Source organism: Trematomus bernacchii, unplaced genomic scaffold, assembly GCF_902827165.1.
Source record: "Trematomus bernacchii unplaced genomic scaffold, fTreBer1.1, whole genome shotgun sequence".
Taxonomy (NCBI): Eukaryota; Metazoa; Chordata; class Actinopteri; order Perciformes; family Nototheniidae; genus Trematomus; species Trematomus bernacchii.
In genome coordinates, this window is record NW_022987593.1 from 983,021 (window position 1) to 1,009,752 (window position 26,732).

General features: G+C 40.1%; 4 protein-coding genes across 9 annotated transcripts in view; 2 read left to right on the top strand and 2 right to left on the bottom strand.

Moving 5' to 3' along the window:
- The first annotated feature begins 309 nt into the window (after positions 1-309).
- LOC117481614 (retinal cone rhodopsin-sensitive cGMP 3',5'-cyclic phosphodiesterase subunit gamma-like) lies at positions 310-653 on the top strand. Its single transcript, XM_034129359.1, has 2 exons — positions 310-404; positions 536-653. The coding sequence occupies exons 1-2, from the start codon at positions 310-312 to the stop codon at positions 651-653; spliced, it is 213 nt and encodes a 70-aa protein (XP_033985250.1).
- A 2,458-nt stretch (positions 654-3,111) lies between these two features.
- Positions 3,112-3,457, bottom strand: LOC117481615 (retinal cone rhodopsin-sensitive cGMP 3',5'-cyclic phosphodiesterase subunit gamma-like). Its single transcript, XM_034129360.1, has 2 exons — positions 3,363-3,457; positions 3,112-3,229 (listed from the first exon to the last, which is right to left on the bottom strand). The coding sequence occupies exons 1-2, from the start codon at positions 3,455-3,457 to the stop codon at positions 3,112-3,114; spliced, it is 213 nt and encodes a 70-aa protein (XP_033985251.1).
- A 5,221-nt stretch (positions 3,458-8,678) lies between these two features.
- On the top strand, positions 8,679-9,253 carry LOC117481616 (retinal cone rhodopsin-sensitive cGMP 3',5'-cyclic phosphodiesterase subunit gamma-like). The gene is made up of 2 exons (XM_034129361.1): positions 8,679-8,788; positions 9,136-9,253. Exons 1-2 carry the CDS (start codon positions 8,679-8,681, stop codon positions 9,251-9,253), a joined length of 228 nt encoding a protein of 75 aa, XP_033985252.1.
- A 1,513-nt stretch (positions 9,254-10,766) lies between these two features.
- The window catches only part of rbfox2 (RNA binding fox-1 homolog 2), a 35,384-nt gene continuing 19,418 nt past the window's right edge, over positions 10,767-26,732 (bottom strand). For 2 of the 6 annotated variants that reach the window (XM_034129362.1, XM_034129368.1), the window contains 11 exons: positions 24,708-24,911; positions 23,737-23,898; positions 23,168-23,221; positions 22,936-23,028; positions 19,133-19,220; positions 17,710-17,766; positions 17,451-17,598; positions 16,756-16,801; positions 14,377-14,468; positions 14,065-14,161; positions 10,767-13,689 (listed from right to left, as the gene is read on the bottom strand). In XM_034129362.1, coding sequence (XP_033985253.1) covers positions 13,645-13,689; positions 14,065-14,161; positions 14,377-14,468; positions 16,756-16,801; positions 17,451-17,598; positions 17,710-17,766; positions 19,133-19,220; positions 22,936-23,028; positions 23,168-23,221; positions 23,737-23,898; positions 24,708-24,911 — 1,086 coding nt within the window. In that variant the 3' untranslated portion in view covers positions 10,767-13,644. Of the gene's footprint in view, positions 13,690-14,064; positions 14,162-14,376; positions 14,469-16,331; positions 16,369-16,755; positions 16,802-17,450; positions 17,599-17,709; positions 17,767-19,132; positions 19,221-22,935; positions 23,029-23,167; positions 23,222-23,736; positions 23,899-24,707; positions 24,912-26,732 lie in introns of those variants that run through there. The other 4 variants (XM_034129364.1, XM_034129365.1, XM_034129363.1 and 1 more) reach the window with 4 other exon arrangements.

Below are 26,732 nucleotides of genomic sequence, written 5' to 3' on the forward strand. Positions count from 1 at the left end.
TAAAGCCCCAGTCTCTATGTCTTAATATCTCTTTTTAATTGATACATCTGATAAACACAGAGGAGTCTTGAATCCTGTTTGGTATTTTTCATACTTGTGCTTTGGTGGCATGTCTGGATGTTAAAGGTGTCTGTAATGATACCTTTTAAAAGAGGAAATCATTGGTTGATGGTTGCAGTTTAATCTGATGAAGCAATGCATGTTTATTGTAGAGCACCTTCTAACAGCAAGGGCATTCAAAGTACCTTAGTACCAATGTACTTTGCAAAAACATCATATATCGTTCTTCTTTTTCAGTGAATAACTAAAATGGCAGACGCAGCCGTTCCCAAGGCCGCCCCCAAATTCAAGCAGAGGGCCATGCGCACCTTCAAGAGCAAGGCACCCAAACCCGGCCAGAAGGGGTGAGATGGATTTAAGATCACACACATATAAACAGTCTCTTTCTTTATTTGCCATTTCAGATCTACTCTCAAGCAATAAAAACTTTAATCTCAGTTTGTACTCATCCGATCCTTTCATCTTCTGCACTCAGATTCGGAGACGACATCCCCGGCATGGAGGGTCTCGGCACAGACATCACCGTGGTCTGCCCATGGGAAGCCTTCGGGGACATGGAGCTCAGCGACCTGGCCAAATATGGAATCGTCTAGCCCCCTCCCCTCTTCCCTTACCCGAGTTATCCCAGTTGTCCCTGATGTTTTCCCACTGTTGATTTAGCAGCTGAAATCTTCTTCATCTAATCTTGTTTGATCCAGAGAGGAGAAAGCTTTTGATCATTCAAAGGTTTGACCTGGAGAAAAAGAAATCCAGCACTCTCTCTTTACTCATGCACTTTATCTGCACACGTCTTTCCACCAATTCTCCATCGTCTGGACCTGAGCGTGTGCTTTCCCCAGAGGAAGAAAATAAATCCAATGCAGTACCATTTTTAATATGAAAGAGATTTTTCTACATGTTTTGCTCTTCAATGATTCTTCAACCTTTCCTCAAAGCTGCTAATTTAACATGCACAAATGTTTATAAGTAAAAATCTAATATTAAGAGAAAATCGACCTCCCTTTTCAGTAAAATATATCGTTCTTGTGTTATGTCACTAGGGAGGAACATTTCAATAATCAATAAATGTTCCATAAACCAGCTGTATGTGCATCCTTCCATTATTAACACCAAATGCCACACTGATGTTTACAATATGTCACTACATAGCCGACTTCAGAATATAATAGTATATTTATGGCATGATTACTCACCATCTGACACTAGTGTAGCCAGAGTGACTAGAGTTGCTGCTATGTCACCTTAAACTGCTTATTCACAGTAAGTCTATTACTTACTATAAGAAGAAGATGGACCTTTAGTAATCCCCAGAGGGGGAAATTCAGTTTCCACTCTGTCATACACACACATGTGTTTTTTATACAGGTACATAAAGTACACACTTTTTACATCATGCACATACATATACAAATACACACACAATTATATGCACACATGCACATGCAGTTGAGAGGTCAGAGCGGAGGCAGCCAGTGAGCAGTTGGGGGTTAGGTGCCTTGCTCAAGGGCACTTCACCAGGAGGTGAACTGGCTCCTCTCCAGTACTAGTCCACTCTCCGTATTTTTGGTCCGATTGGGACGTGAACCGGCGACCCTTCGGTCCAAAGTCCAATCCCCCTACAGACTGAACCACCCTATAACATACACACCACACCTCAAAACAACATTTTCAGCTACTACAGAAATCTTGCATTTTTTTGAAGTTTATAAAAAAGAAACAATTTAACAAGAAATAATTTGTCCGAAAATTGGTGTAGAATATATATTTTTAAATAATAAAGTTCAGTTTAGTTTGATAAAACAAAATCTAAAAATAAATGTGGGCCTATGTTATATTACATATTATACTATAGTAAAATATAATATGATTATATAGTCATATAATAGTTTCTCATGGAAGTTCATAACTGTTGAGAAAATGTCGTAAAATGTCATAGTACAATACAGTATGTAAAAAATGTGATACATTTTATAAACTAACATAAAAGTCTAAGTATAGTTATTCCTGAAAATGTCATAAAGTAAAAACAAGTTAATAGTATACAATGTCATTAAAAACAGATTAAATAAAGAGGTTTCTGTGATAGCTGAACATTTTGAAGCTGTTCATCTTATGTTTCGAAGCCTGCGAGATAGTTCAGGCTGTCGACTGGAGCACCAACGTGACGCACCTCGTCCCTCTTAAAGGTCACCTATTGTGCAAAATCCACTTTTTCATGTCTTTTATACATAAACATGTGTCCCCTCTGTGTAAAGAGATTCTGAAAGTTTCAGGAAAAACAATTCTCTCACTTTTTGTCCTGATCCATTTATATAAAAACCTGTCTGAAAATTAGCTGATCAGATTTTGGCCACTTTATGATGTCATCATGTTTTTTTAGCTTGTGTAACCATTAGCCAATCACCAGGCCCGAGCCTAGACACCAAACTCAAACTATATGCTACTTTTTATAAACATATAAAAGAAACACATGAGTTGTCTGACTGAACTCTGCTAGTGGCAACAATAGATTCAGTCATCTTCTTCTTGTACAGATTTTATGTAATATATTGCGGAGGAAAATTGTGGTATTTGAATAATTGTGCAGAAATGCTGTTTTATTTTGTATATATACGATAATACGAACAGTGAAAGACACAAGAAGCCAACCTATAAAGTAGTTATTTTGGGTGAAATGCTCAAATGTGTTTAATGAAAGGAAGAATACAAGGACAGATCTTTTAAAATATAAACATTTATTGTGTTTCTGGAATTGTTTCTCTCAAAAATAAAAAAAATAGGTTGTTTTCTGAAAAGTTTATAAAGAATTCAAGTGCAAACGTATTCGGTTAATACACAAAATAGATATATTTGCATCTTGACATGAAATCCATAACATATAACAAAACCTATTTTATATTACAAATTGAACTGCATTGGATTTCTTTTTTTCCCTGGTCAAACCTTTGAATGATCAAAAGCCCTCTCCTCTCCTCTCTTGAGCAAACAAGACAAGATGAACAAGATTTCAGCTGCTAAGAGAACATGAGGGACAACTGTGAAAATTCAGGGCTAGACGATTCCATATTTGGCCAGGTCGCTGAGCTCCATGTCCCCGAAGGCTTCCCATGGGCAGACCACGGTGATGTCTGTGCCGAGACCCTCCATGCCGGGGATGTCGTCTCCGAATCTGAGTGCAGAAGATGAAGGGATCGGATGAGTACAAACTGAGAGATTAAAGTTTTTATTGCTTGAGAGTAGATCTGAAATGGCAAATAAAGAAAGAGACTGTTTATATGTGTGTGATCTTAAATCCATCTCACCCCTTCTGGCCAGGTTTGGGTGCCTTGCTCTTGAAGGTGCGCATGGCCCTCTGCTTGAATTTGGGGGCGGCCTTGGGAACGGCTGCGTCTGCCATTTTAGTTATTCACTGAAAAAGTAGGGAAAAAAGACGAGATATTTTCAGTACCCATAAACCTTTTTTTGTTTGACACTGCTTTGTCACAAAGTTATTTAAAGGTCCCATGTCATGCTTTTCTGGTTATTACCCGTCCCCTTGTGTGTTATGTAGCTTTTTATGCATGTAAACGGTCTGCAGAGTCACAAACCCTCAAAGTACACCCTGTAGCGAGTAAAACTCTAACACAGAAAATACCTGTCTATTGCTGCCCCAGAACGCCTCGTTGGGGATTTCTCTTTTTCCATTGTTTACTTATTGGGTATAGTGACGTATTTCGGGTATAGTGACGTTACGTTACGTCCGCGGAGCCGTTACGTTTGGACCAATCCGCGGACTTCCTCACACACACACACTCGGCGGGACGTTGCGCGAGGCTCGCTGCTGCGAGGAGCGGGACACTGTGAGCTGGCTCACTGGTGTGGGGTCAGCGAGACATCGAGACACCGCGAAACTCAGCCTGGGCACGCACACAAACTCCCAGCCAGGCTGCGGGTGTGTGTGTGTCTCGCTGTCTCGCAGACGGCCACTGGGCTCACAGGGAGGGAGGGGCAGGAGCTCCAACAAGCCGTTTAGGAAAGAGAGTGAATACACATACTATACAGAGATGCTGTATGAGAAACCAATGTGAGTTTGGAAAATTGCACAATATTAATTTATTTTAGTAGACCTCAATGGAATTATGATCAGTAGAAATGACCATGACATGGGACCTTTAAGTCTCTCGCTGCAACACAACTTTGAATGCAATTTGATGTGCATTGCCTCTAAAAATTACTCTGCAACCATTAACCAGTGATCTCCTCTATATAGGTGTCAATACACACAAATTGAAAGCAAAAGCTTGTCAACATCCATATATATAAAAGCATAAATGCATTTCGTTTTCAAAACTCCTCTGTGTTTATCAGATTTATTAAGTAAAAGAGGCATAAAGACATAGAAACTAAGGCTCCAACAGTATCAACAAGAAGTCCAGCACAAATAAATACTCCTTATGAAGTCTCCTCCGGAAGTATCTCAGATCTCTTTTCAGATCTTTTAGCAATGACACTCCAGAAAAAAGCTTTAAATCCATCACTCTGTCCATCTTTCTCTTCCATCATAGCAGAAACAGCCTCTCTGTACCACAGAGGAGAAAAAACTGCAGTTTCATCTTACCTTCTGTCGAAGTCTCAAAGTGTATTCAGATGAGCGTGTGGTATTCCTCTCTCTGTGTTTCTGTCTGACTTTCGCCTTTTAAAGTTCTCTGATCTCCTAATCCATCTCAGATGTTCTGGCATTGTTTGTTTGCCAACTCTGCTCTGTCCACTCCTGTTCCAGCTCAGACAAGAATAGAGGAGCTAAAGGTTGCCAGGTTTGTATACACTTATTTCAAGCGAGTCTAGATATATCTGTCAAGAAGTCACTGGAAATGATGGCCGTGTCATTTATTGACAGTAATTAGAATGATAATAAAGTAAAAGCCAAAAAATTATCAGAATCATCATAGTCATTATTAAGAAATGTATTTTCTATCTGTCCCACATACATCAGTATTTCACACACACCTTATTTGCATCAATGATAATATTTAAATGTCAGTTTTATGCAGTTTATTTACTGCCACATAGAGACTTGAGACTCCTAGTCATATTGACACCACATTTAAGACACAGCAGTAACTATAAAAAAATACTTAAAATTGGCAACACTTTCACTTTACTTGTAAACAAACACGTCCTGACATAACTTGCAGGAGGATCTGGAAAGTGCGGGGAGAGCCCTGAGCCTCGGTCAGATCATGGGTTCAAATAAAGACCACTTAACCAATCAGCTCAAATCCCTAGCCTCATGGACTCATGTTAAAGAGGGACATCTGCCAACTTCACTGATTTATTTATCATTGTGGCATAAAAAGAAATGTCTGAGGGGAAAGAAACACTAATGCTACACTCCAGTGTTTAACTACAATCACATTTGAACCTAAATCTCAGAAAATGATGTGATTTGAAAAAGAAAATCTTAATTTAAAATACCCTTTCATTTCATTAGCTGGTTAAGACTGTTACATGTGGGTAACAGCTCTAAATGGACCTGAAACTTATATTTAACCGTCAAATTGTTAACAAGGTGAAGAATGAGCTTAACAGACTTAATTAACAACTAACTAAAGGTATGTGTTGTGATTGTATATGATTTACAATTGTAAAATATATATATATTTTTTTTTAAATGCTCACGTATAGAACATACTATTGACATTGAGCTGCCAAAACAACTCATAGCCTTCAGTAAAATCCAGTGGAGACCTTCTGCATTATGTAATAATGTTACATACGTCTTCACATGGCACAACATATGCTTTTTGAGCTCCTCCTTAACCTCATAGCAGAGAGGTCAGAAATTATGGAAGAGCATTTCAGGGGGATTAGTAAGAGTGAGTATATAAGCAGACTGAACAGCAAAGACTGGAAACACAGAAACTAACCAGAGAGATCAGCAAGAAGCCCACAGCAAATAACAGGTGAGAAGAAATTCAGCTTTTGATCTCTTAACAATTTGGAAAGGATTAAATATAGAGAATAAATAAGAGTGGTTATATAAAGCATGGCTTCTGATAGATACTGTGGGGAAGAACACATGTAATTGATGTGACCTTTTAATTGTAGAAACCTGAATTATGTTTGGAGATGAAAAGAGCTTGGCTTGAGATGTGCTGTTCTTGAACAATTTTGATTTTTTTTATCTGAAGTCTAAGCTAAATCAGGGAGAAGCTGATTGTTTTCTTTGGCTTTTCCTTCACCTTGTAAGTTAATATTGTGTGTTCTGTGTAATATGCATCCTTTTGTTTTATATGTTTTTCTCATCCATCTTTTCTATCTTATGTAAGCCAATCTTAATAGTGTTTTTAAGTTTTATTTAAATAAAGGGCAGCTGTTGCTCAGAAGGTTTAGTGGTTATCCACAGATTTTAGGGCCTCAGGTTCAAGCCCCAGCTCCTCCAGTTAACATGTTGAAATGGTTTTGCTAAAGAACCTGAACCCCAATTTTCTTCGGATGGCTTATCCAATTGTGTGTGAAGGAATATGAATGTTGTGGCACCTTGTATGGCAGCCTCAGCCTCTTTATGCATGTGTGAATGCCGACTTGTGTTGTAAAAGTGCTTTGACTGGCCGCAAATACTAGAAAATTAAACAATGTATTAATCAATTTACTGCTTATTTTTGACCTCACGGAAGTGTTAATTGTTTTTTTTCATACAGCACCCAAAACCTGTTTACATTGTACATTGGGGCTGAATAAAATCAGGATAGAACTTACAATTAGGAAGAAACACAAACTAGTAAAGTTCAGGAACTTATTGGTTAATAAAGCAACCAGTTTTGTTTGCGTGTTCAAAGTATCATCATAGAGGTCAAAGTACATTCCCAACAAGTCTACAGCACTTTAGAGCTTTACTGTAAAATAAGACTTTTACCTGAGGTCAAAGATTAGAGGATATTGAAAAAAAAAATGTCCTTAGACTCAGGGTTTATTATGTGAAACATATGGCATGTATGTGTGCTGACCCTAGAGCAGGGGTAGCCAACACGGTGCCCGCGGGCACTTGGTCGCCCGCAGAGGCAACGTGAGTCGCCCGCGGGGCATGTTCTAAAAATAGCTCGCCAAGCAAATCCAAAATGTATAAAATACACAAAACAAAAAAGGAAATGTAATTAAAAGAATCTACCCTATGCATAAACGAAACCTAAATCATAGCGAACTCTATCTACTTACTACAACTCTATATCTATCTAACACCCCTCCTGCCCCCACCCCCAAAATTAATATCTACCAATCACGTTCTTGCTTGATTTGCGGGACCAGCGTTGCAGTCTGGAAGAAAAGCAATGTGGCACCTCCCCGCTGATTTTCCTTCTGGCAGAATCTACACAACACATCAGCCCCATTGAACAGCCTATCATGCCAGCCTATACAACACATGGGGGGCAGAGTTTTACTCTGTGTGTTGCAACTTGCATATCTTTATTGCACTTGACGCACACACGCATGGCGTCATTTCCACCTGGGACAGGGGGGAAATGTCCCCCCACTTTAAAAATATGTTTATTATTATTTTTTAACGCAAGCCGTCGATCGCCACGGAGGAGCACACAGCCTCTGTGAGCGAGCGAGACAGAGAGAGAGAGCGAGAGAGAGAGCTAGGGAGGGAGAGGGGGAGAGAGAGGGGGAGAGGGGGAGAGAGAGAGAGCGAGAGAGCTGGGGGGGAGGGAGGGAGGGAGAGAGAGAGAGCTAGGGAGAGCATACCTTTATCTATTTAATATAGATAAAGAAAGAAATCATTCCAATGTGTAGGCCTACTATAGGACAGTAAAAAAAATCAAAAAACAGTTTGAAAGGGGAGTGATTAGTAAAATAAGCATACATAAAAAGAAAAAATGCTAACTAGGTAACATAAGATAAGAATAAACCAGTTTAAATGATTTGTTATTGGTTGTGATCATATTCTAAAGATGTTTGGATTATTGAAAAGTATACAGCTCTCTTTCATCTGAGTGTTGAGAGCTGTATCCATCAATTCATGTTGTGCTCAAAGTGCTCCAGATTGATGCATTTCACTTCAACATTAAAAAATAATCTTCCTGGGGGTGCATGCCCCCCGACCCCCCTAGAGGAGGTGAGGACCCCCCTGGAGGAGGTGAGGCCCGTCCACCCCCAAATAAAGCAGGTTAAAATAATTAAATTGCATACATGTTCTTTTAGTAAACACTGAAAACGGGTCCCACAGACCCAAACAGACACAAAGGTTAAAGGTCAGCATATCATAATGTTAAAATGTGCTAAATATATACACTGCAAAAAAAGAAAAGAAAAGAAGAGTAAAAGTAGCCCCCGACTTGTTTTATTTTTTAAAAGTAGCCCTCACCCTAAAAAAGGTTGGTGACCCCTGCCCTAGAGTAACTAAAGTATTACATTAACTTTGTGATATTCTGGTCTCTTTGCCATGAGTAATCTTTAAAGCCAAGGTGTAAAAATAGACAAAGCTACTGTATAACAGTGTCTGAGGAGCTTTATGGTGGCCTCACATGGAGTTGTAATATTGTCCAAACATAGAACAGTAGAGCTTAGAGGTAAGATGTTGAGGAAAGGTCTTACACATGAAGACTAAAACAAACTGTTTTTCTCTCAGTGCTTAAAAGATGGCCGACGCAGGCATTGCAGTTCCCGCCGAAAAGAAGGCCCCTCCCAAGTTCAAGCAGAGGACCACTCGTACCTTCAAGAGCAAAGCCCCTAAACCCGGCCAGAAGGGGTAAGAGAGAATTTAAAGAGGGGCAGAAAGACATTTACTAAAGTACTGTACTTAAATGTTTACTTGAAGCACTTCCATTTTCTGCTACTTCAAACTACTCCACTAAAATGTTGCACTGAAATTGTGTACTGTTAACTTCACAACATGTATCTGACAACTAAAGCTACAAAGTACTTTTCTTAAGATTCTTTTTTTAAGATTTTTCTTAAAAGAATAACAGAAATCTTATTAAATGAAGCCAGTGATTGTGAAGGATCTGAATATGTCTGTTACAGATTAAAGTCAAAGAAAATCTCAAGTAAAACATTCCAAGGAAAATTAGGACTCACTTTTGTTCCTTTTTTTAGATTCGGAGACGAAATCCCCGGCATGGAGGGTCTGGGCACAGACATCACCGTGATCTGCCCATGGGAAGCCTTCGGGGACATGGAGCTCAGCGACCTGGCCAAATATGGAATCGTCTAGAAACCTGCAGCGTTTTCACCACAACCGCTCTACCTGCACTGATTTTCCTTTTGCCCGGCCCACCTACCTCGCCCTGTTCTCCATCACCTTCCAAGATACCTGAGCTGATGTCTGTTTTGTGTTAGGCCAACCTGGTTTTTCGAAACTTTGCACAAATATATCTAAATAAAGCTGATCTGAAATTGGCAAATAATAATTATATAATACAATTTATTATTTATACATGCTTCACTGAGGGGTCAAATCTATGAGCAATAAATCGAACTTCCTTCCCCGGTACTTTGCACTTGGCTTGTGAATTTCTGAGAGACAATAGACTGAATCTGTTGTAAGCATGGTTCGATCACTGTTTTGCAGTTTATCACCACTGAACCTTCACTACTCTCTCCTGCCTTTTCTACTCCACTTCCCTTCTCCTCTTTGGAGCTATTACTTTTTAATGTACAGCTATTTATTATATATATATATTTCTATTTTTATGAACCATGAATGTATGTGTGCACAAAGTATTAGAATGTGAATAAATGTTTTCCCCAAATAAATGTTGTCTTCTTTAAGTAGACAGTAGAACTTAATGGGTTAGAGGGAATTACTCTCCCAAACACCCCAAAATGCCTCGATTGGACTCCTTTGTTTACTTCCGTAACATAGTGACATCAAAATGTAACACTGGCACTTCTATTTGCTAGAGCCCCAACACATTGTATTGATATATGTTATAGGATTAGGGGAGGGAGATCTTTAAGCAATTGACCAATCACAACAGTGCAGGAAAGCTAACCAATCAGAGCAGACCGGGCTCTGGTTTCAGACAGAGGGTGAAAAGAGATGCTGCAGCACAGGCAGTTTGAGGAAAAGAAGGCATTTCTTGAACATTAAAGGTGGGGTAGGTACGTTTGAGAAACCGGCTCGAGATACACTTTTTGTTATATTCCATGGAATGCTCTTAACATCCCGATAGCAATGAATATCTTAAGTGCTTTGACAAAAAAATCCCTAAAAAAAATGTAATCTGTGGAAGCCGTAATACTGTAAAAAGCACGACCAATCATTTTAGCCGGCCCGGCTAAAATAACTGGATGGCCTACCTGCCTGTCAGCCTTCCATCTGTGCACAAACTTATCTCGTGCCCTCATTGGTCATGTGTGCGTTCGTGCGTGTTGGAGGAGGGGCTCTGTAAGGAAGTGGCAGATTTTCTCCGGCTGTGTATTTTCAAATTCTTGCACACTCGAGCTGGTTTCTCCAAAATTACCTACCCCGCCTTTAAATAACGTGTAAATGTCCCAGTAGAGGCAAAAAATGAAAATATGAAACCTGAAAATCAGCATTATAGGGCCCCTTTAAGGGCTGTCAAACAATTCTGCTGGAGGTTTTAATGTTACTGACTTGGGGATCAATAACATTTTAATAGATCATAAGCCCTAGCTTGTGTGTACAACATAACCTACAGAATGACACTCATCCATCTTACTAAAACAATAGAATATCAAAAGAAAGCAAACTTAAAGCCTGATCACAACAAAACATTTTTATATAAAACATTTTATATGGACATTCAATAACAAAAAACATAATGGCAGTCAAGGGGGATATAGACATGACAGGAGGGGGAGAGGACTGTTCATTGAGAAACCATAGCAACTATGAAGTATGGCCACATAGTTAACTATAATACAGAGGCAAGAAAACCGCGACAGGAAAATGAAGATGCCACTTTATGTGGCAGCCATTTTGTTTGTCAGTAGGTCTTTTTGCCAAACCGCACTGTGCTCTTTGTGTTAGCTAGCTTAGAAACGGCTAGCTGCCTGTCATTCTCCGGAGAGTTTAGTGGTAAAGAAGAACGCAACTGGGCTCGGCTGCTCAGGAGTCAAATATTAAAGACACAAGATTCATGCAAAACTTTTTTTAAACTTGACAAGTATCGCTCATGCTGGTTTGTCCATGCCGTCAGGGCTTCAGTAAGTCCGTCTTTGTGTATTTTGTGTAGCACGCCTTGAGTTGAAAACGTGTTGGGGACTGAAGGTTAGCATCTTTGGCTAGGTTTCCTTTTCTTTTTCTTTTTGCCCAGAGCACATTCGTAATAATTTGGAAATATTACAACAAAAATGTTAAATGTCATGATGAAATCCAACAGCAGCACACTTAATAGAAAAAAACCATCTTATTGACCTGTTTTTCCAAACGTGAGAAATGAAAAACAACGGTAGCTTTGAAATGAGTTAATAGGAGAAATAAAAGACATAACAGCCCCATTTTACACACAACTTAGATCATATCCCACAATGACATTTCATTTTTAACCATGTTGGAATATTACCTGCTAATGAAATGAAATGTGCTAACACATTTGACTGGATATCTTTAAAAAATCTGGAGCGACCATACAGGTCAGGCTGACAGATTAAACCACTGAAATGTAAGGAGTCTGCTCAAAACAACAAAACAATTAAATAAATGTAAAACTCAAACAGAAAGGAGCACAGCTGGTTTGCTGGCTATTCATTCCAAATGTCTCGGTCTCCTGCTAAATATGTTTTGAAATATAATCAAATGTCACGCTAACGGATCCTATAATCAACCCAAACAAAAAAAAACATAGTGTGGATTGACTTGATATTTAACCAGAGGACAATAGTTTGATAGTGTTACATGCACACTTTAGTTTGTGCCTTCCTAGGCGCTCCCAGCTCAAGATGTTCACTCCAAAGAAGAAGAAAAAAATAAAACTTGAAATTGAACTTGCGCCTTATTGGAGAAGGAACAACATTTACGGATATAAAAAAAGAAAGAAAAGACAAACAGAATATGAAAAAGAAGTAAATAAAGACAGCCATAGGATTATGATAATAACAATAACAAAGATAATATATTTATACATACGGCAGAAAAATGTGCTTTCTACAAATCTTTGGAACAAAAACAAAAGCCAAAAAAAGAGCCACGTTCTGGAAATATAGAATACAACGGTATAGAAATATGCACAATAGTAAGGTGTTTTGCATTTAAATATTTTCTATGAACTCACCGACACAATCTCTCTCTTGCTCAGTAATCGCTGCTGCAGCATCTCGAACACATTTACCTACTAAAGTATGTTTCAGGAAGACTCATTCAATGTTGGACTTTGCTCTATAAAAGATGGAGCATGAGGGGAAAATCCAAATAATAAATCTCTACATTAAAGGATCAACAAATGCTTGAACCTCAGGGTTGTGGGTGGATGGTTTTGTTTGGATCTAAAGCTAAAAATCAATTAAATACGACAATGCTTTAGGGTTGCACTTTTTGTAGTGTTTTCATGGTGGCTGCACACAGAGTGTAGTGAAATCCTGTGCATGGAAAATATGATGTGAGACTATATTTGTGTGAAATAGTCAGATAGGTGAAATATTTGTTATATTGATGTTTATTTTCAGTTTTAACCCCAAGGTTCACTGTTGGATCTACATGTTCTACATCAGCAGGGTGTGCCGAGTCAAACAAAATAATGGTTTTATAAGAATAATAATGAGAATAATTACAATAATAATAATAATAATTTGGTAACTTTTTTCTCTAAACTAATTTCTTTGCATATCATAACAATTTTAAGTTTAAAGGTTCACCATTTCCACATACTAAGAAAACTTGAGGTAAGGAACAGCTCTAATAACCCTCCCTCCCTTCAGCCTTCGGACATGATTTCCGTAGCGTTATTAACCGTCACACATCATTCTTCCAAGCCGCCATGTTCAGTCTCCTCTACCAGAACACAGCGAGAATGGAAGTCCTCTCTCACTACTATCCGCCCACCTTAAGGAGGAATTATAAAAATCCATCAGTGGGTGTTTTTATCATTTTAGTGACTCTTCTTTCTGTTTCAAAATGTTTTTTTCCGGTGCTCTTTTGAGGCAACTTCCTGCTTTCCAACGCTCTGACATTTCGTGGACATTTTGATTCCCTCTCTTTCTCCTTTAATGTTGAGTGTGTGCAGGCCACACAGCACTCAGCTCTTTTTCATACTTGGTTGTCAGCTGTTTAGTTATCCACCTTCAGCCTTTGGAAGAACATCTGGGCTCCATCACGAGTCTTGTGCTGCTGAGTGCCGAGGGATTAAGAAGGGGAGACTATAATACAGCCGTGCAATAGGGAAGGCGGCCATTTACTGTCTTTTTTTCTTCTTTTTTTTTTTTAATATAGAGGCCATCCATCAGTCTTTAATACAGCATTCCTCTATTTCTGTAGTAGCGTATATAAGAAAACTTGGGACTGCTCTGGGGTGGGATCTGAAATATCTTGATGTGGTCGACACCACACTTTAAAACTGGGTGCAGTCCACCTCCACGACAACAGAGGGAGCTCTTTCAGAGAAAATCAATGGAAGAGAGAAGCTCCTGGGAAATGTAGTGTCTTTAGTAAGGGGCAAATCTACTGTATCCTCCCCTGTACAGCGCGGCCTATGAAACGACAAAAGACAAACAGTTAGTCAAATGCTCACAATTACTTTACACATTAAATTATCATTCTGGTGATCTATATTTTTCTTATTGTAAATAAACAAAACAAAACAACCTAGAAACAACTGTGAATGTATTGGTCTAACAAGTATTTTCTGTGAAGTCAAACCCATGTTATATCTCTTCCCTGTTTCACAGACCTCCATTATTGTAAAAAATAATAATCAGTGAGCCACATTACTGTAGGTTCATTTCAATCCTACATACATGCTAATGTAAGTAGACAAACACATTGTTGGTTTTGCTCTTTCATGACAGTTGTTGACAATGACAAAAATATAATATATCCTTTGCCTTATTCTTTAATTTGTTTACCTGATATGGGCTGAGGGAACTTACCATTGCTCCCACTCCATAGGCCGCTGGGTTGAGCGCAGCATGGTAAGGGTCTGCTGTGTAAACTCGTCCGTAGCTATTGAAAATAGACAAAAGGGTAACATGAGTTATCTCATAATATTTTTTAGGAAAAATAAAGGACATTTCGCTAAATGATGTATATGTAACCTCATTTTGGAAATGTTACTACACTTCGATATTTTTGTGTGTCTTTCTTAGATAGTGTGTCTCCTTAGTGGTAGAGGAAGTTGCTGAAAAAGAGCATCATCCGAGGTCTCTTTGTCCACTCACCTGTCACTGTAAGCTGCTGCTGCAGCAGCCGCCGCTGCTGCCGGATTTGCTACCGCAGTCGGCTGGGCATAACGATACGCAGCATAGCCCCCCTGTGATGAGGCGATGGAGAGGATAGAGAGGGAAGGGGGTAGTGTGTATGTGACAAGAGGAAACGATGAAGGGAGAGGTGGGACGGAACAGAAACAAGAGTAAATTATTGTTAAAAGTTTGCTGTTTTCTCTACACACTAATACTATTAGTTAATCTAAAGGGTTACATTGTGAGAAAAACTGCTGAGAAGAGAGCGAAAGATTAACAAGCAGACAGTCAGCAAAACTGGCTAATCTGGTGCAGTACAGCATTCACAAGGATGTAGCTCAGGCTCTGTGTCGGTCTCTCCCTCCATGACTAACTCAAAAACAACATCTGTAATTGTACATTATGTGCCTTACTGTTTGGAGCGTTCCCCAGTGTATTATTAAAGTGCTTTTATCTTTCCCACTATGCGTTGGACATGGAGGGAGAGAGAGTTCATACCCATTACTGTGCCCCACCCCGGTTCCCTTACCAAAAACACACAGTTAAAGAAAGGGGAAGGGGTGGCAAGATGATTGTGTCATTATTTATGTTGAGGATGAACAGCTGATGAACAGACACAAAATAAACTACAGGTGTAAGAAGACAGTCAGCCAGTCAGATTAAAAACACACACACATACGCTCACAGGGCCAGCGACCAATCACTGACAGACACAGCATGCTTTCCCAAACTCAGAACGTAGAGCGTATTAGGCCAAACATCCCTAAAAAACAAACAAACACCGCTGCATTCTACCCTAGAGGATCAGTCAAGACCAAGTCCCCGCATTCAGGACCACACAGCTGCTGCTATGGGAGGGAGGCTGGACTGGGGGAAGGGGAAGGGGAGAAGGAATTGACATGAATAGTACAGAGGGATGAAAAGAGAGAGGGGGGGTGAGGAAGAGGAGTCAAGAAAAGAGAATAATAACAGAAAAGGTTTAAATGATTATCTGAGAGAATGAAGAACGTGAAGAGAAGTGAAATAAAGCGTAACAGATAGAGATAGTTTAAAGATGGAGAAGAGAAATCGGGGAGGAAAATGGGGGGGGGGGGGGGGGGGGGTTGGCAGGGGGAGGGGTCAGCCTTGTAAATATGTCTGCATGCCGACATTGATTCAGTTAGCATGCCACAGGTGAAACAGATAGGGAGATTCCTGGAAGGGGTCTGAATTATCTGCTGATAGAAACTGTCCTCCCGTTTCATTTTATTATTCATGTATTGTTTAGTACAAGTCCTGTTTGTATTAATGCATGGAAATGCAGATTACTAACTGAGGTTTGTGTACAATATATATTTCTAAATGACATTTAATTTAAAACACCAAAACGTCCTGCCTTGAAAATGTGTTGTCAGTATTTTTTAACCCTCAATTATTTTCACATTTTGGAATACAAGTGTGATGAAAATGTTAAATAATTTCATAAAATCAGTTTAAATATGTTTTGCAATAAGAACATTATCAAAAGTATAAATTCAAAGATGAATTTTGGTGTGTGGTGTCACCAAAACAAGACAAAATGCATTTGTTTTCACACTGAGCTAAATGTTAAGTTCGGGAACAATATGTACATTGTTAGCTGGATTTATTGCCCTTTGTAATAGGTAAAAGTATCAACCATACATACTGCACCTAAGTTACCCATAATGTACCTCTCTCCTGTAGATTATTTGTGAATGGAAGTTTTATGTGGTATAATTATTCCGTAATTCAGATTTCAACATAATTATTTTCTCCCCCTTCCGCAACTCCACCCATGTCAGAATCCAGTGAGTTAGTAGAAGAAGACAGAGAAGGCATTTCAATCTCAGATGGTCAATTATGTCTAGCAGCACGCAGTCATTGGAGACGAGGAGGATGCACACTGGCTCTCACACAGAGTGTGTCAACCCTACCTGGGGCAATCTGCCACTAATGTCCTGAAACACTAGTCTACAGAGAGAACAGAAACAGCTATTGTCAACCTGGTCACACACGCACACACACACTCATAATCACATTGGTACAAACTAAACTCACAAATGCACAGAGACAAACCCTAGAGGCGTCTACTCCTGAATGTACTGCGACTAATATATGTATGCATTGTTTAAAGATATATGAGATGGTTCATGGAAACTAAAGTGATGAGTGTCATTTATTTGTTATCTAAGATTAAATCAGGGGGAAAAAATGTCTCTAGCTGTGATGAAACAAAACACCCAGAAGTACACGTCTCTATGGGTTTGGTCCGTGTCGTTTCACACTTGAAAACCCACAGGCAAGAGGGGGACATCGTAGATGAGGAGTGAGCAGTAGAGGAGAGAGAGGCATACTTACATAGAGGTCAGCTGCACCGTAAAAGCCATCCTGATAGGCCATCACACTGAGAGGGAGACGACATAGGAAGGAGGGAAGGAAGAGAGGAAAGGTGGTGGAAAGTCCAAACAAAAAGATGGTGCGATGCGCCACCATGTGGGCATTGTAGAAAAGTGACGATTTAGGAGAGAAAGGTGAGAAAGCGGGGCACAACAGATTGTGAAAGAGAGAAAAGAAAGAAGGGTGATATTATTACACACCGTGCAACATGCAAGACAAAATACCACCTCTTTGTATACATATGCACAAACATTAGAGTGAGACTACTGTGAGACAAATGTCTATTAAAAGAAAAATACTACTCTATTCGATCACTAAAGTATCATATCATTATCACCTCTGCGGTACAAGGAAATGGTATTTCAGCTCAGCAAATTACAATGTCAATATTCCATTAAAAATGTATTCAATCACACAGCATGCACAATTATGACGTATTATTTTCTACCAATTAACGACATGCATTTAAGAAGAGGGTGATATGCATAACAACATGTCTAGCTTTTATTATCAATAATAGTTTGCTGGTTTAGTTATCAATGTTATGTGTATGTGTGTATGTGTGTATGTGTATGTGTATGTGTATGTGTATGTGTGTGTGTGTGTGTGTGTGTGTGTGTGTGTGTGTGTGTGTGTGTGTGTGTGTGTGTGTTTACCCAGGGTAGGTGGGGATGGCGGGCTGAGGCACAGCCGCCCGGACCGCACTGTAGACGGGCCGGGCGCGGCCGCGCAGGTGAGCGCCTCGGAAGGTCGCTGCGGTGGAGGCAGCTGCTGCGGCTGCTGCTGGGTATGGGAACCCTGGTACTGAGATGGAGAGAGGGTGAAAGAAAAGCGTCTTAGATCCCTTTAAGATTTTAATATTAAGTGTGCGTCTTTTTCTCCATCAGACTTGTTTGATTATCCTTTTTGTCTTACCTGTATAGAGTTCAGGGCTGTACATGGCTCCAACCATAGGACTCAACTTCCACCCTGCTATAGTGAAACAAAGACAGTTTAGAGGGAATATTTTAAACTTCCTGACTGTCCGTCTGCACAGAGCCCATCTGTCACCACAAGGACAAGTTAATATTAGAATACATCAAAACAGTCATTTAGACTAAATTAATATCAGAGAATAAGAAAACCGAGGCCTTTTGATGCTGCTGCATGTAAATATGAATAATACAAACATAGGAATGTATTGTATATTTAATTACTTAATTTGTATTGCCATTATTAAGTGGATTTTATCATTTCATTTTACATTAATAATGGCATTGTAACCCCTTCTTTTAGTTTAATCTATGTTTATTCTATGTCATCCTCGACGGCACACTTTCATTCAAATCTCACATCAGTAATATCACTCGGTCTGCCTATTTCCATCTACGCAACATCAACCGCCTCCGCCCGTCCCTTAACCCTAAGACCACCGCCATTCTTGTTCACACCCTGGTCACTTCCCGCATCGACTACTGCAACTCCCTTCTCTTTGGTCTCCCTCTCAAATCCATCCACAGACTTCAACTGGTTCAGAACTCTGCCGCCCGCATCATTACCAGAACCCCCTCCATTAACCACATCACTCCTGTTCTTCAGCAACTTCACTGGCTCCCCGTCAAATCCCGTATAGTTTTTAAGATTCTGCTCCTCGCCTTTAAGGCCATCCATAACCTCACTCCTCTGTACATCTCCGACCTCCTGCACATCAACACACCCATCCGCACACTCAGGTCTTCTGCTTCCCTCCACCTCACTGCACCCCCCTTCCGTTTAACCACCATGGGGTCCAGAGCCTTCAGCCGCTCTGCACCCCGCCTCTGGAACTCCCTCCCACCTGACATCCGCAACACTGACTCTCTCCCCATTTTCAAATCACGCCTCAAAACATATCTCTTCACACTCGCATATCCACCCTGATCATTATCCATCACACATCCTCTGTTTTTTATTTATTTGGTTATTTGATTGATTTATATACTGCATTGTCTTGTTTATGTTTCTTATGCTGGTGTTATCTATTGTGTATCTTGTTTTTTATGTATTTGTACGGCGACCTTGAGAGCCTTGAAAGGCGCCTATATAAAATAAATGTATTATTATTATTATTATTATTATTATTATTATTATTGCTTACTGTAAAGCACTGAATTTCTTGTATTATTATTATTATATCAAAATCAAGTTTCATTATAAGTGTTCTTTTCATAGAAATGTTGTTGTATTTCTACACAGTTCTATTGTGAAACTTCATAAAAATGATATGGGATATAATGGATTACTCTCGAAACTCATAATGACTGCCATATTACCAAACACTGTCACAATCTATCAAAACAGATTGTAAAGATTGCATTACCGTATGGCAGAGTAGCGAGGCCCTCTCCGTTAGAGTACGGGGTCGTCATCTTCTTGTTTGTCATCACTCTGGCTGTGGCATTATTCACCTGGACACCAGAAAAAAAAGGTCAGGAGCTTATTCAACCCAATTTAGCGGATAAACAAGCACTGAGGAATTTTTGTCAAAGGGATGCAGAATCCAATCACAATATAGTTTACGTTTCCTTTAACTGAATGTATTCTGTGAGATATGAGGGAGATACTCGGCACATGATGATCAGCGTCTTCATATGGTGCTTTAGATGTGAGGTGTAATTATACTTGATTTTGTTTACTTATGACAGAGGTTAATTCTGTTGATGAGCAGCGATGGTATTTGATGCATGCACTTCTTTTATAAAGGAGAAAGACATTGAAAACAAGGATCCTGGTGAGTAAGTCAGGCAGTTTTGCACACAAACAATGCAACCATTGGCACACAGAACAAATCAAATAATAAAATATTTCATAACAAAAGCATTCAAAAAGAAATCCAAGAACATTGTATCGCTACCTTTAAAAAAGGAGGGAAAAGAAGGTGAATTAAGCTGCAGATTCATCAGTTGAACACAATGCAAAAAACATCAATCAAAGAGTTCATACACAAATTACACGCAGCCAATCAAGAGCGCATCACATCACCAGAGGTGAGCAAAAACTAGCCAATCAGCAAGCATCAGATGCAGCAAGAGACCAATCGGAAAAAGGTTGGCAGCCCTCCCAGTCCAATACACATCATACAGAAAAAGGAGGGGAGGGAGAGAACGACAGAGAAATATAGAGGGATGCAGGAGAAGGAGCCAGTCCACATGAAAGGACACAGAAAAACACATACATGATGTGGAGAAGAGAGAGAGTGAACAATCCATCCAAATGTGCAATTCTTCTAATGAACAAACAGAAACAACAAGATGCGATACACACATACAAAAGTACATCCGACCGTTTGCCTACATTGGATCTAACTGTACAGGAGCAACAATGGAGAAATGATAAATGGAGCAAGAACAAAGAGAGAGAAGACTAAATAAAGACAGAGAGAATGGGGGATGCAAATATCATTCCTCAAAAAAAAAATCAAATCAAACCATGGTTGTGAAACACTGCCAGGCATTCCAGATCAGTGTTGCACACCAGAGAGACCTCGAACCACAGAACCACCAACACACACCATCCAGAACCAAACTGATCGAAAAGTAAAACAAGGACACCTCTTTAAAGGAATCAGAACAAATACAAATCTGCCGTGTCTTAATCAGTTGCACTTATGTTTGCTTTGATGGGGTCTTCAAATTAATTTATAGCAGCTTTTTACCTTTATTACAAAGGACTGAAATGCTTAAAATGTACATATTACTAATGGAAAGAAGATTGGCTTAAGGTAAGCATCTTATATGGGGTGCAATATATTAATCTAAGTCTATATCTTGAATTTGAATTTTAAGTCTTAACAGCCATACCTCTACAACTGTCTGCGGTCTACAAAGTGGTACAGAAAGTGATTATCAAGTACTACAGTACACCATGATATACAGACAACTAGTATCCTCTCTCGAGTAAAGCTAACATAGCACTCATGCTTCAGCATGCTGTCCCACTAAGGTGCAGAAATGCAGCTATTGGCTGACACATGACACAGAGAGATGACATAGTACTATATGGCGTCATACAGATGACGAGAAAGAGAGTAAACCATGCAGGATACAGCTCTGGAATTAAATGCTGAATGCAGTTAGAGAGGTGATTGGAATGAATGCATAAGAAGTGGTAGTCATAGTTGTTGCACTTGCAGATAGATGCAGTACATTCAGTTATACAAGTGGCCTTCATAATGCCATGCGATCAATGGCTAACCTCGTAATCGTTTCATTCACCACCTCCCCAATCAATCACAGGATTAGCCAATCAGCTTCTGTCAATCAATCAGGCTCCTATCAGTAAAGGGGGCCGTCATTTGGGTGTTGGGTGCTTTTTATAGATTTTTTTTTGACGGATGGGGTGGGGGGGAGGGGTCATTCAAAGATGATGCCATGTGTACACAACTTACCGTTGCCAGGGAAACGGCGTGAGGACACGCGAGCAGTTACCGTGGAGACTGACAACAACAACAACATACAAAAATCATCAGGGAAATAGAGAAAATATATGTAAGAAAGAAATGATGAACCAAAAAAAAACATAAACAAAACGAGGTAATGAAAAGCAACCCCCACTTCTTGGTAGAGAGGAAGTAATGTAACAGGTCACGTGTCAACAGTCACCTACAAGTATCAGCCATTTGACAACGACCTAGCCTCTCACTACAAACACAGATCAAAAGTTGATAAAGGAGCAAACAAATGGAAACAGAAAATATCAGAAATAAAAAAAATCTACCTTAGGAGGCAAGCTACCTGTTATTATTGCTCAGATTATATTCAAATAACTGACAAAATAGTTACTTAAAATCAAACTTCTCCAAACCTAACTTCATCACAGGACAGGGAAATGGACAGAGATATGGGGAGGGATGGACAGCAGAAATGCAAGTGGGGACACAGACTGGGAGACAGACGTACAGACTGGCCTGGTGAAAAAGAGTGGAGAGAGATGGAGGAGAACCAACAAAAAGAAAGGAAACAAAGACAGGAGAGGGAACGACTGCTATCTATTGCATTCTCTCTCCGCCCTCCATATTTTTAATCCTTCACCACCCACACACAGACAGAGAGGAGTGCAAGACTTTCGAGATCATGCATGCAGAGGAGCTTTAGTGGCAAGTAAAAAAATAAAGCGTGAATTTAAGAGCCAGAGCAAATGGCATAAGCATGGTGTATCTGATCTCCAAGGCCATTTGCAACTGAAATCTGAACTCATGCTGACAAATAATAAAATATGTCACAACAAAATGCACTTCCGTGATATCTGGTGTTCTTTTCAGCAGTGGTGGATGCAAGTGTGTGTGTAAACAAAACATTGTTTTTTACCATCCATCTTGCATGTCTGAAATTAAACAGCTTTTTTGAAGCATCAGAAAATGACACCACACTTCTCACGGCAGTCTCATTCCAACAAAAAAAGAAAACTGCCCCCTGAATTGCTTCCCGTCATGCATCAGTCTGCTAACCGGTCATTCATTAAAAAAGACTGCTACCCAGAGTCACCCGTGTGATGTTATCAGTGAAAAACTCCATGACGATATCTGACCTTATCATCCATCCATGCAACATAGAGTAGCCTCTCACAATCATCAGCAAGCACTTTTTTTTCAGAGGAAAAATAACTGAGAGGCTAATAACGCCCCCTTCCAATCATTAATAAACCAAAAATGGCCACTCATCATGACCATGACAGAAGTGATGATGGTGATGGAAAAGGTGCAGGAGAAACAAAAAAAGAGAAAAGATCCTACATGCTGTTACAGAAGCGGATATCGACAGCGCCCGTGTTGTAGTGACGTCTTTCCGGCCATGCCTGTTGTGTAGCCACTCCACACAGCATGCTTTGCAAACCACACAGCTTTAAGATCAAGGTGCAATGGACAGCCCACAACATCAACAACAACGACAGCATAAACATCGACAGGAAGTGCCGTCAGAGAGATGTCTGTGTGCGTGGCACCACTGCACCATGCTATAGTGAAGCCAGAGGGGTTAGAGTCAGACACATACAGCCACCCGGAAACCTTCTCTGGGGCAGAAACGACCAGAACAGACTCAGCCTAATTATCTGACATGAAGGGGGAAACTCCTGAAGAGGAGAAAATGGTCGCCGTTTCAAAAAAAGGCAAGGGTGGTGAGTTACCTCGATTTTACGTCCTTCCACCAGCGTACCGTGAAGCTTCTCCCTGGCCCTCTCTGCATCTGCACTCGTCTCGAAAGTTACAAAACCAAAACCCTGAGAGCAGAGGAGACGAGGAGATGGAAAAAAGAAAAGAGGGGGAGAGCGAGAGGGGGTTGAGAATACACGTTAATCTTTCGCTGAGCTCATTTCTGTCAACAAGGTTTTTTTTCTTCACATTTTAATAACTTCATACCTTGGATCCTCTTTCATTGAAAATGATCTCGACATCAAGGATTTTGCCGTATTGCTGTAAAAGAAAAGGCGAGGAAGATTTAGAGGCGTGAGTCTTGTACTGTTTCTTGCCACAGGGTGTCAGCACTGACCAACCACGATGAGCTGGCATTGAGCCAGCTTTGGCAGACTTTTTTTTCCTCATAATATCCTTCTTTCCTCTGCACCACATTTCAAAAACATTCCTCTTACAAAAAAGCCTAACATAAGGCCAGATATTCACATCTGGCCTATAAAATCGTTCTACAAGATGGCTTTCCAAGTAAAGGTTTAGTTTTTTATCCAAATATGAAAAAAAGGATAACTTTTAGCTGAAACTGATGGGAACAATACTTCTTTCATTTGAAAATCCTATTTGAGGACACAAAATAAAACTATAAAAATTGAAATCTGAAGACACAGTGCTGTCGTCACTGTATTGGTTCTTTGAGTCGTTCTTTTTACTTACTAGAAGCTTTAATATAAAGCTACTTTTCTAGGTTATGTAATAATGCATATTGGTAAAAAGGGGGGATATTGCGGTCTACATACACCAAACATCTGCCGTAGGTCAGGGTCTCTGAAGCGGAAGGGGATGTTGGACACGTGGAGGCGTTTGGGTGACCCCTTAGCGTCTGTATCGTCCCCGATGCTCCCTCCACCTCCTGAGCCAACACCCGACTGACCGTCAATCTGGGAGGACCCATCTGACTGCTGGGAATGGAAGAGGAATAATGTAATGTTTACAATCCAGCCTGCAACAAACAATTAATTTACTAATGATCTGCCAGTCATTCTCTCGATTCTTAGCATTGTGTGTATGCATTGTGTTATTGTAGTACTGGGTCTTTATTGTATATTGTGCACACATTTAAAGTGTTTTGTATTATTCTGCTTGTGTTGTTTGTGTTTACTGCGGTAAGACTGTTGAGGCTGCCCTCTAGGCCACGTCACTCTTGAAGACGTTTTTTATCTCAATATACTTTTACCTGATTAAAAAAAGTGTATTTATACATAGAGAGGTTTACAGATGTTAATGTGTGGAAAGGGCCGATGGTATCATATCTGTAATTACTAACGTTCAGTATACTGATTCTGCGTATCAGAGCAATCATGGCACTGAACGCTTGCGCTATTACCGCTTAGTCTTCCTCCCTGTGCAATAACCCATACATGTGCAATATTATACACACAAACATATTTATTATGATATACTACTTTAATTATTTCCTGCACTTCATTTTGTTATTGTTTTATGTATGTATGAATGCTGCTTGTCTTTGTTGTATGTTGTCCATTCTGAATGTTTTGATAGCTTTAATCTTCTCGTTGTACTTGTATAATAACAAATAAATGCTTCTAATCTAATCTAATGTTTGGGAAAAGAACAATCAGATTGGTGCGTCCAAGAGAATTTCTACTATTTGGTTATCTTTAGAACCTGATCCTCCACACTCTCGCTCTCGCTGCCCTTTCAAGGCAAAGCCCTGATGTGGGCTGCAGAGGAAGAGACTGGCACTCACTTGGACACTGAGGCTGGCAGCGTTGGCGGCACTGTTCACTGCTCCACCGAGTTCCACGGGGCCCTGGACGGCCCCCGCTGCATACAGGCTGCCCCCGTAATCCAGGGCCAGGCCGTTCTGGGGGGGCGGCGGTGGAGGTGGAGGGAAGGCAGAGAAAGGCGGGGGTACGAGGCCCTCCTGACCGCCAGCATTATCCTGAGCGCCCTGTTGGAAAAAGAAGAGAAGAGTGAGGAAGGAGTGAAAGCTAAAGTAGCCGGCTGGCTAACGTCCACAGTATCTTTTACAGAGAGCATCACTCGACCACACAGAGACCACTTTCCCATGAGCCTCAGTCTAAAAGTCATACAAGCGTGGATATTATATTTCCATTTCCCCACGTACGGGTGTGTAAATGCGTGCATGTATCCACACACCCCCCACCTATTAAATATTCACTGCAGCCACATCTATTATTGAGGGTCAGATGCCTCCATACTCAGTGTTCTACAATGGTGAGTGTCTAACGCCTGCACACACACTCACAAACGCCTCTGCTCACAAGCCACCTTTGACACGCAAACACCCACACACCTAAATGCTCACACAAAGACCAACTGTTAGTGAGGAAGCCTGCCCAAGTATCACTATTATTATATGACAGGGAACAACATCATTACCCCCAGAAAAGAAACATGGTACTTATATTCAAGTGCGTAGGAGAACAATACCGGCACCCACAAACACGACACAGGGATAACAACACACACACACACACATTCCTGGCTGTTGGCAGTGGGGCATAGATACCCTAAAATGGTAATAGTAGGAGAGTGAAGGAAGACAGCGGGGACAGGGGGGGAAGGTAGGTGATGAGTGATGGAAGAAGCATGACCCTGTCTGTGATCCATGGCTACAAAAGATACACCAACCTCCACTGTCTCTCAGATCCTTTTATAACTCGCTAACGCAGCACTAGATGGCAGATGAATTCAAGACAGTAGGGAGAACATCTTTTTTTGTTGGTTTATTGACCAAGCATTATACAATATTTATAGCAAGACTAAGTATAAAGTCATGTTGCTCTGCTCTGGAGATTTGTGATTAAGGATGAATCATCATGCTAACATGGATTCAATCATGTTTACCATTTTACTTTAAGTAGTTAGCATGCTGGCATTTGATAAGCAAACTAAGCTAATTATCATACTCTTAAAAACAGCTGATGATGATGGGACACAGGACAATATTGAACTGATGATGGGATCAAGTGGAGAGTTGTTATAATTATTCCTGAATGTTTGTACAGACTTGTATTAAATTCAGCTAGCATGGCTTTATAAAGTATGAAGAATTAGACCTTGAAGGGGATTCAAAAGTCCTGGGCATAATTGCATTTTGTCCCGGGTGTTTTTATCAGTTCAACCATTAATTAAAAAGGCCACTGGCAATCTGTCACAGTCTGACATTAAGATATATTAGAAAATAAAAAATTAAGAACTACAAAACTGAACAAATAATAATTCCTTTTAGAAAGCGGACAAGGTAATCAAAAGACACCTAAAAAACTAAGTCAGATCATGAAAGACAACAGTTGAGTGAAAGAAAAGGCAAACAATGGCTTCTGTATAAGATTATGCTCTTTCTGTCTTCCGGTTTCCCTCCAACTTTTAAGAGTCATAATTACTTGAACTGTTATCATTTTGTATTAGCAGCAGAACTAATTATGGTGGCACTAGGAACAGGTAATAATAACAATAGTTTATTAGTAAAATAAATATTCAGCTTCTCTTTATACCACTAAAGAGAGATGCTTACTAGACATCTGCTTGATGTGTGTATATGTGTGTGTGTGATGCAGAAGCGATGCCCATCTGAGTTGCACAATAGATCTCTGTCCCTTTGGGAGTGTTAAAAGTGTGTGTGTGTGTGTGTGTGTGTGTGTGTGTGTGTGTGTGTGTGTGTGTGAGTACACGCCATCTGTCTCCCAGCTTTTGACCTTTCTCAGCATCACACCTGTGACACGGTAGCCGGGCCCCTCGACTCAGC

Bases quoted from the DNA above. Each gene is read 5' to 3' on its own strand.
- LOC117481614 (XM_034129359.1), top strand. From the start codon at position 310: ATGGCAGACGCAGCCGTTCCCAAGGCCGCCCCCAAATTCAAGCAGAGG. The intron at 405-535 runs GTGAGATGGATT...TTCTGCACTCAG, and splicing joins CCCAAACCCGGCCAGAAGGG to ATTCGGAGACGACATCCCCG.
- LOC117481615 (XM_034129360.1), bottom strand. From the start codon at position 3,457: ATGGCAGACGCAGCCGTTCCCAAGGCCGCCCCCAAATTCAAGCAGAGG. The intron at 3,230-3,362 runs GTGAGATGGATT...TTCTGCACTCAG, and splicing joins CCCAAACCTGGCCAGAAGGG to ATTCGGAGACGACATCCCCG.
- LOC117481616 (XM_034129361.1), top strand. From the start codon at position 8,679: ATGGCCGACGCAGGCATTGCAGTTCCCGCCGAAAAGAAGGCCCCTCCC. The intron at 8,789-9,135 runs GTAAGAGAGAAT...TCCTTTTTTTAG, and splicing joins CCTAAACCCGGCCAGAAGGG to ATTCGGAGACGAAATCCCCG.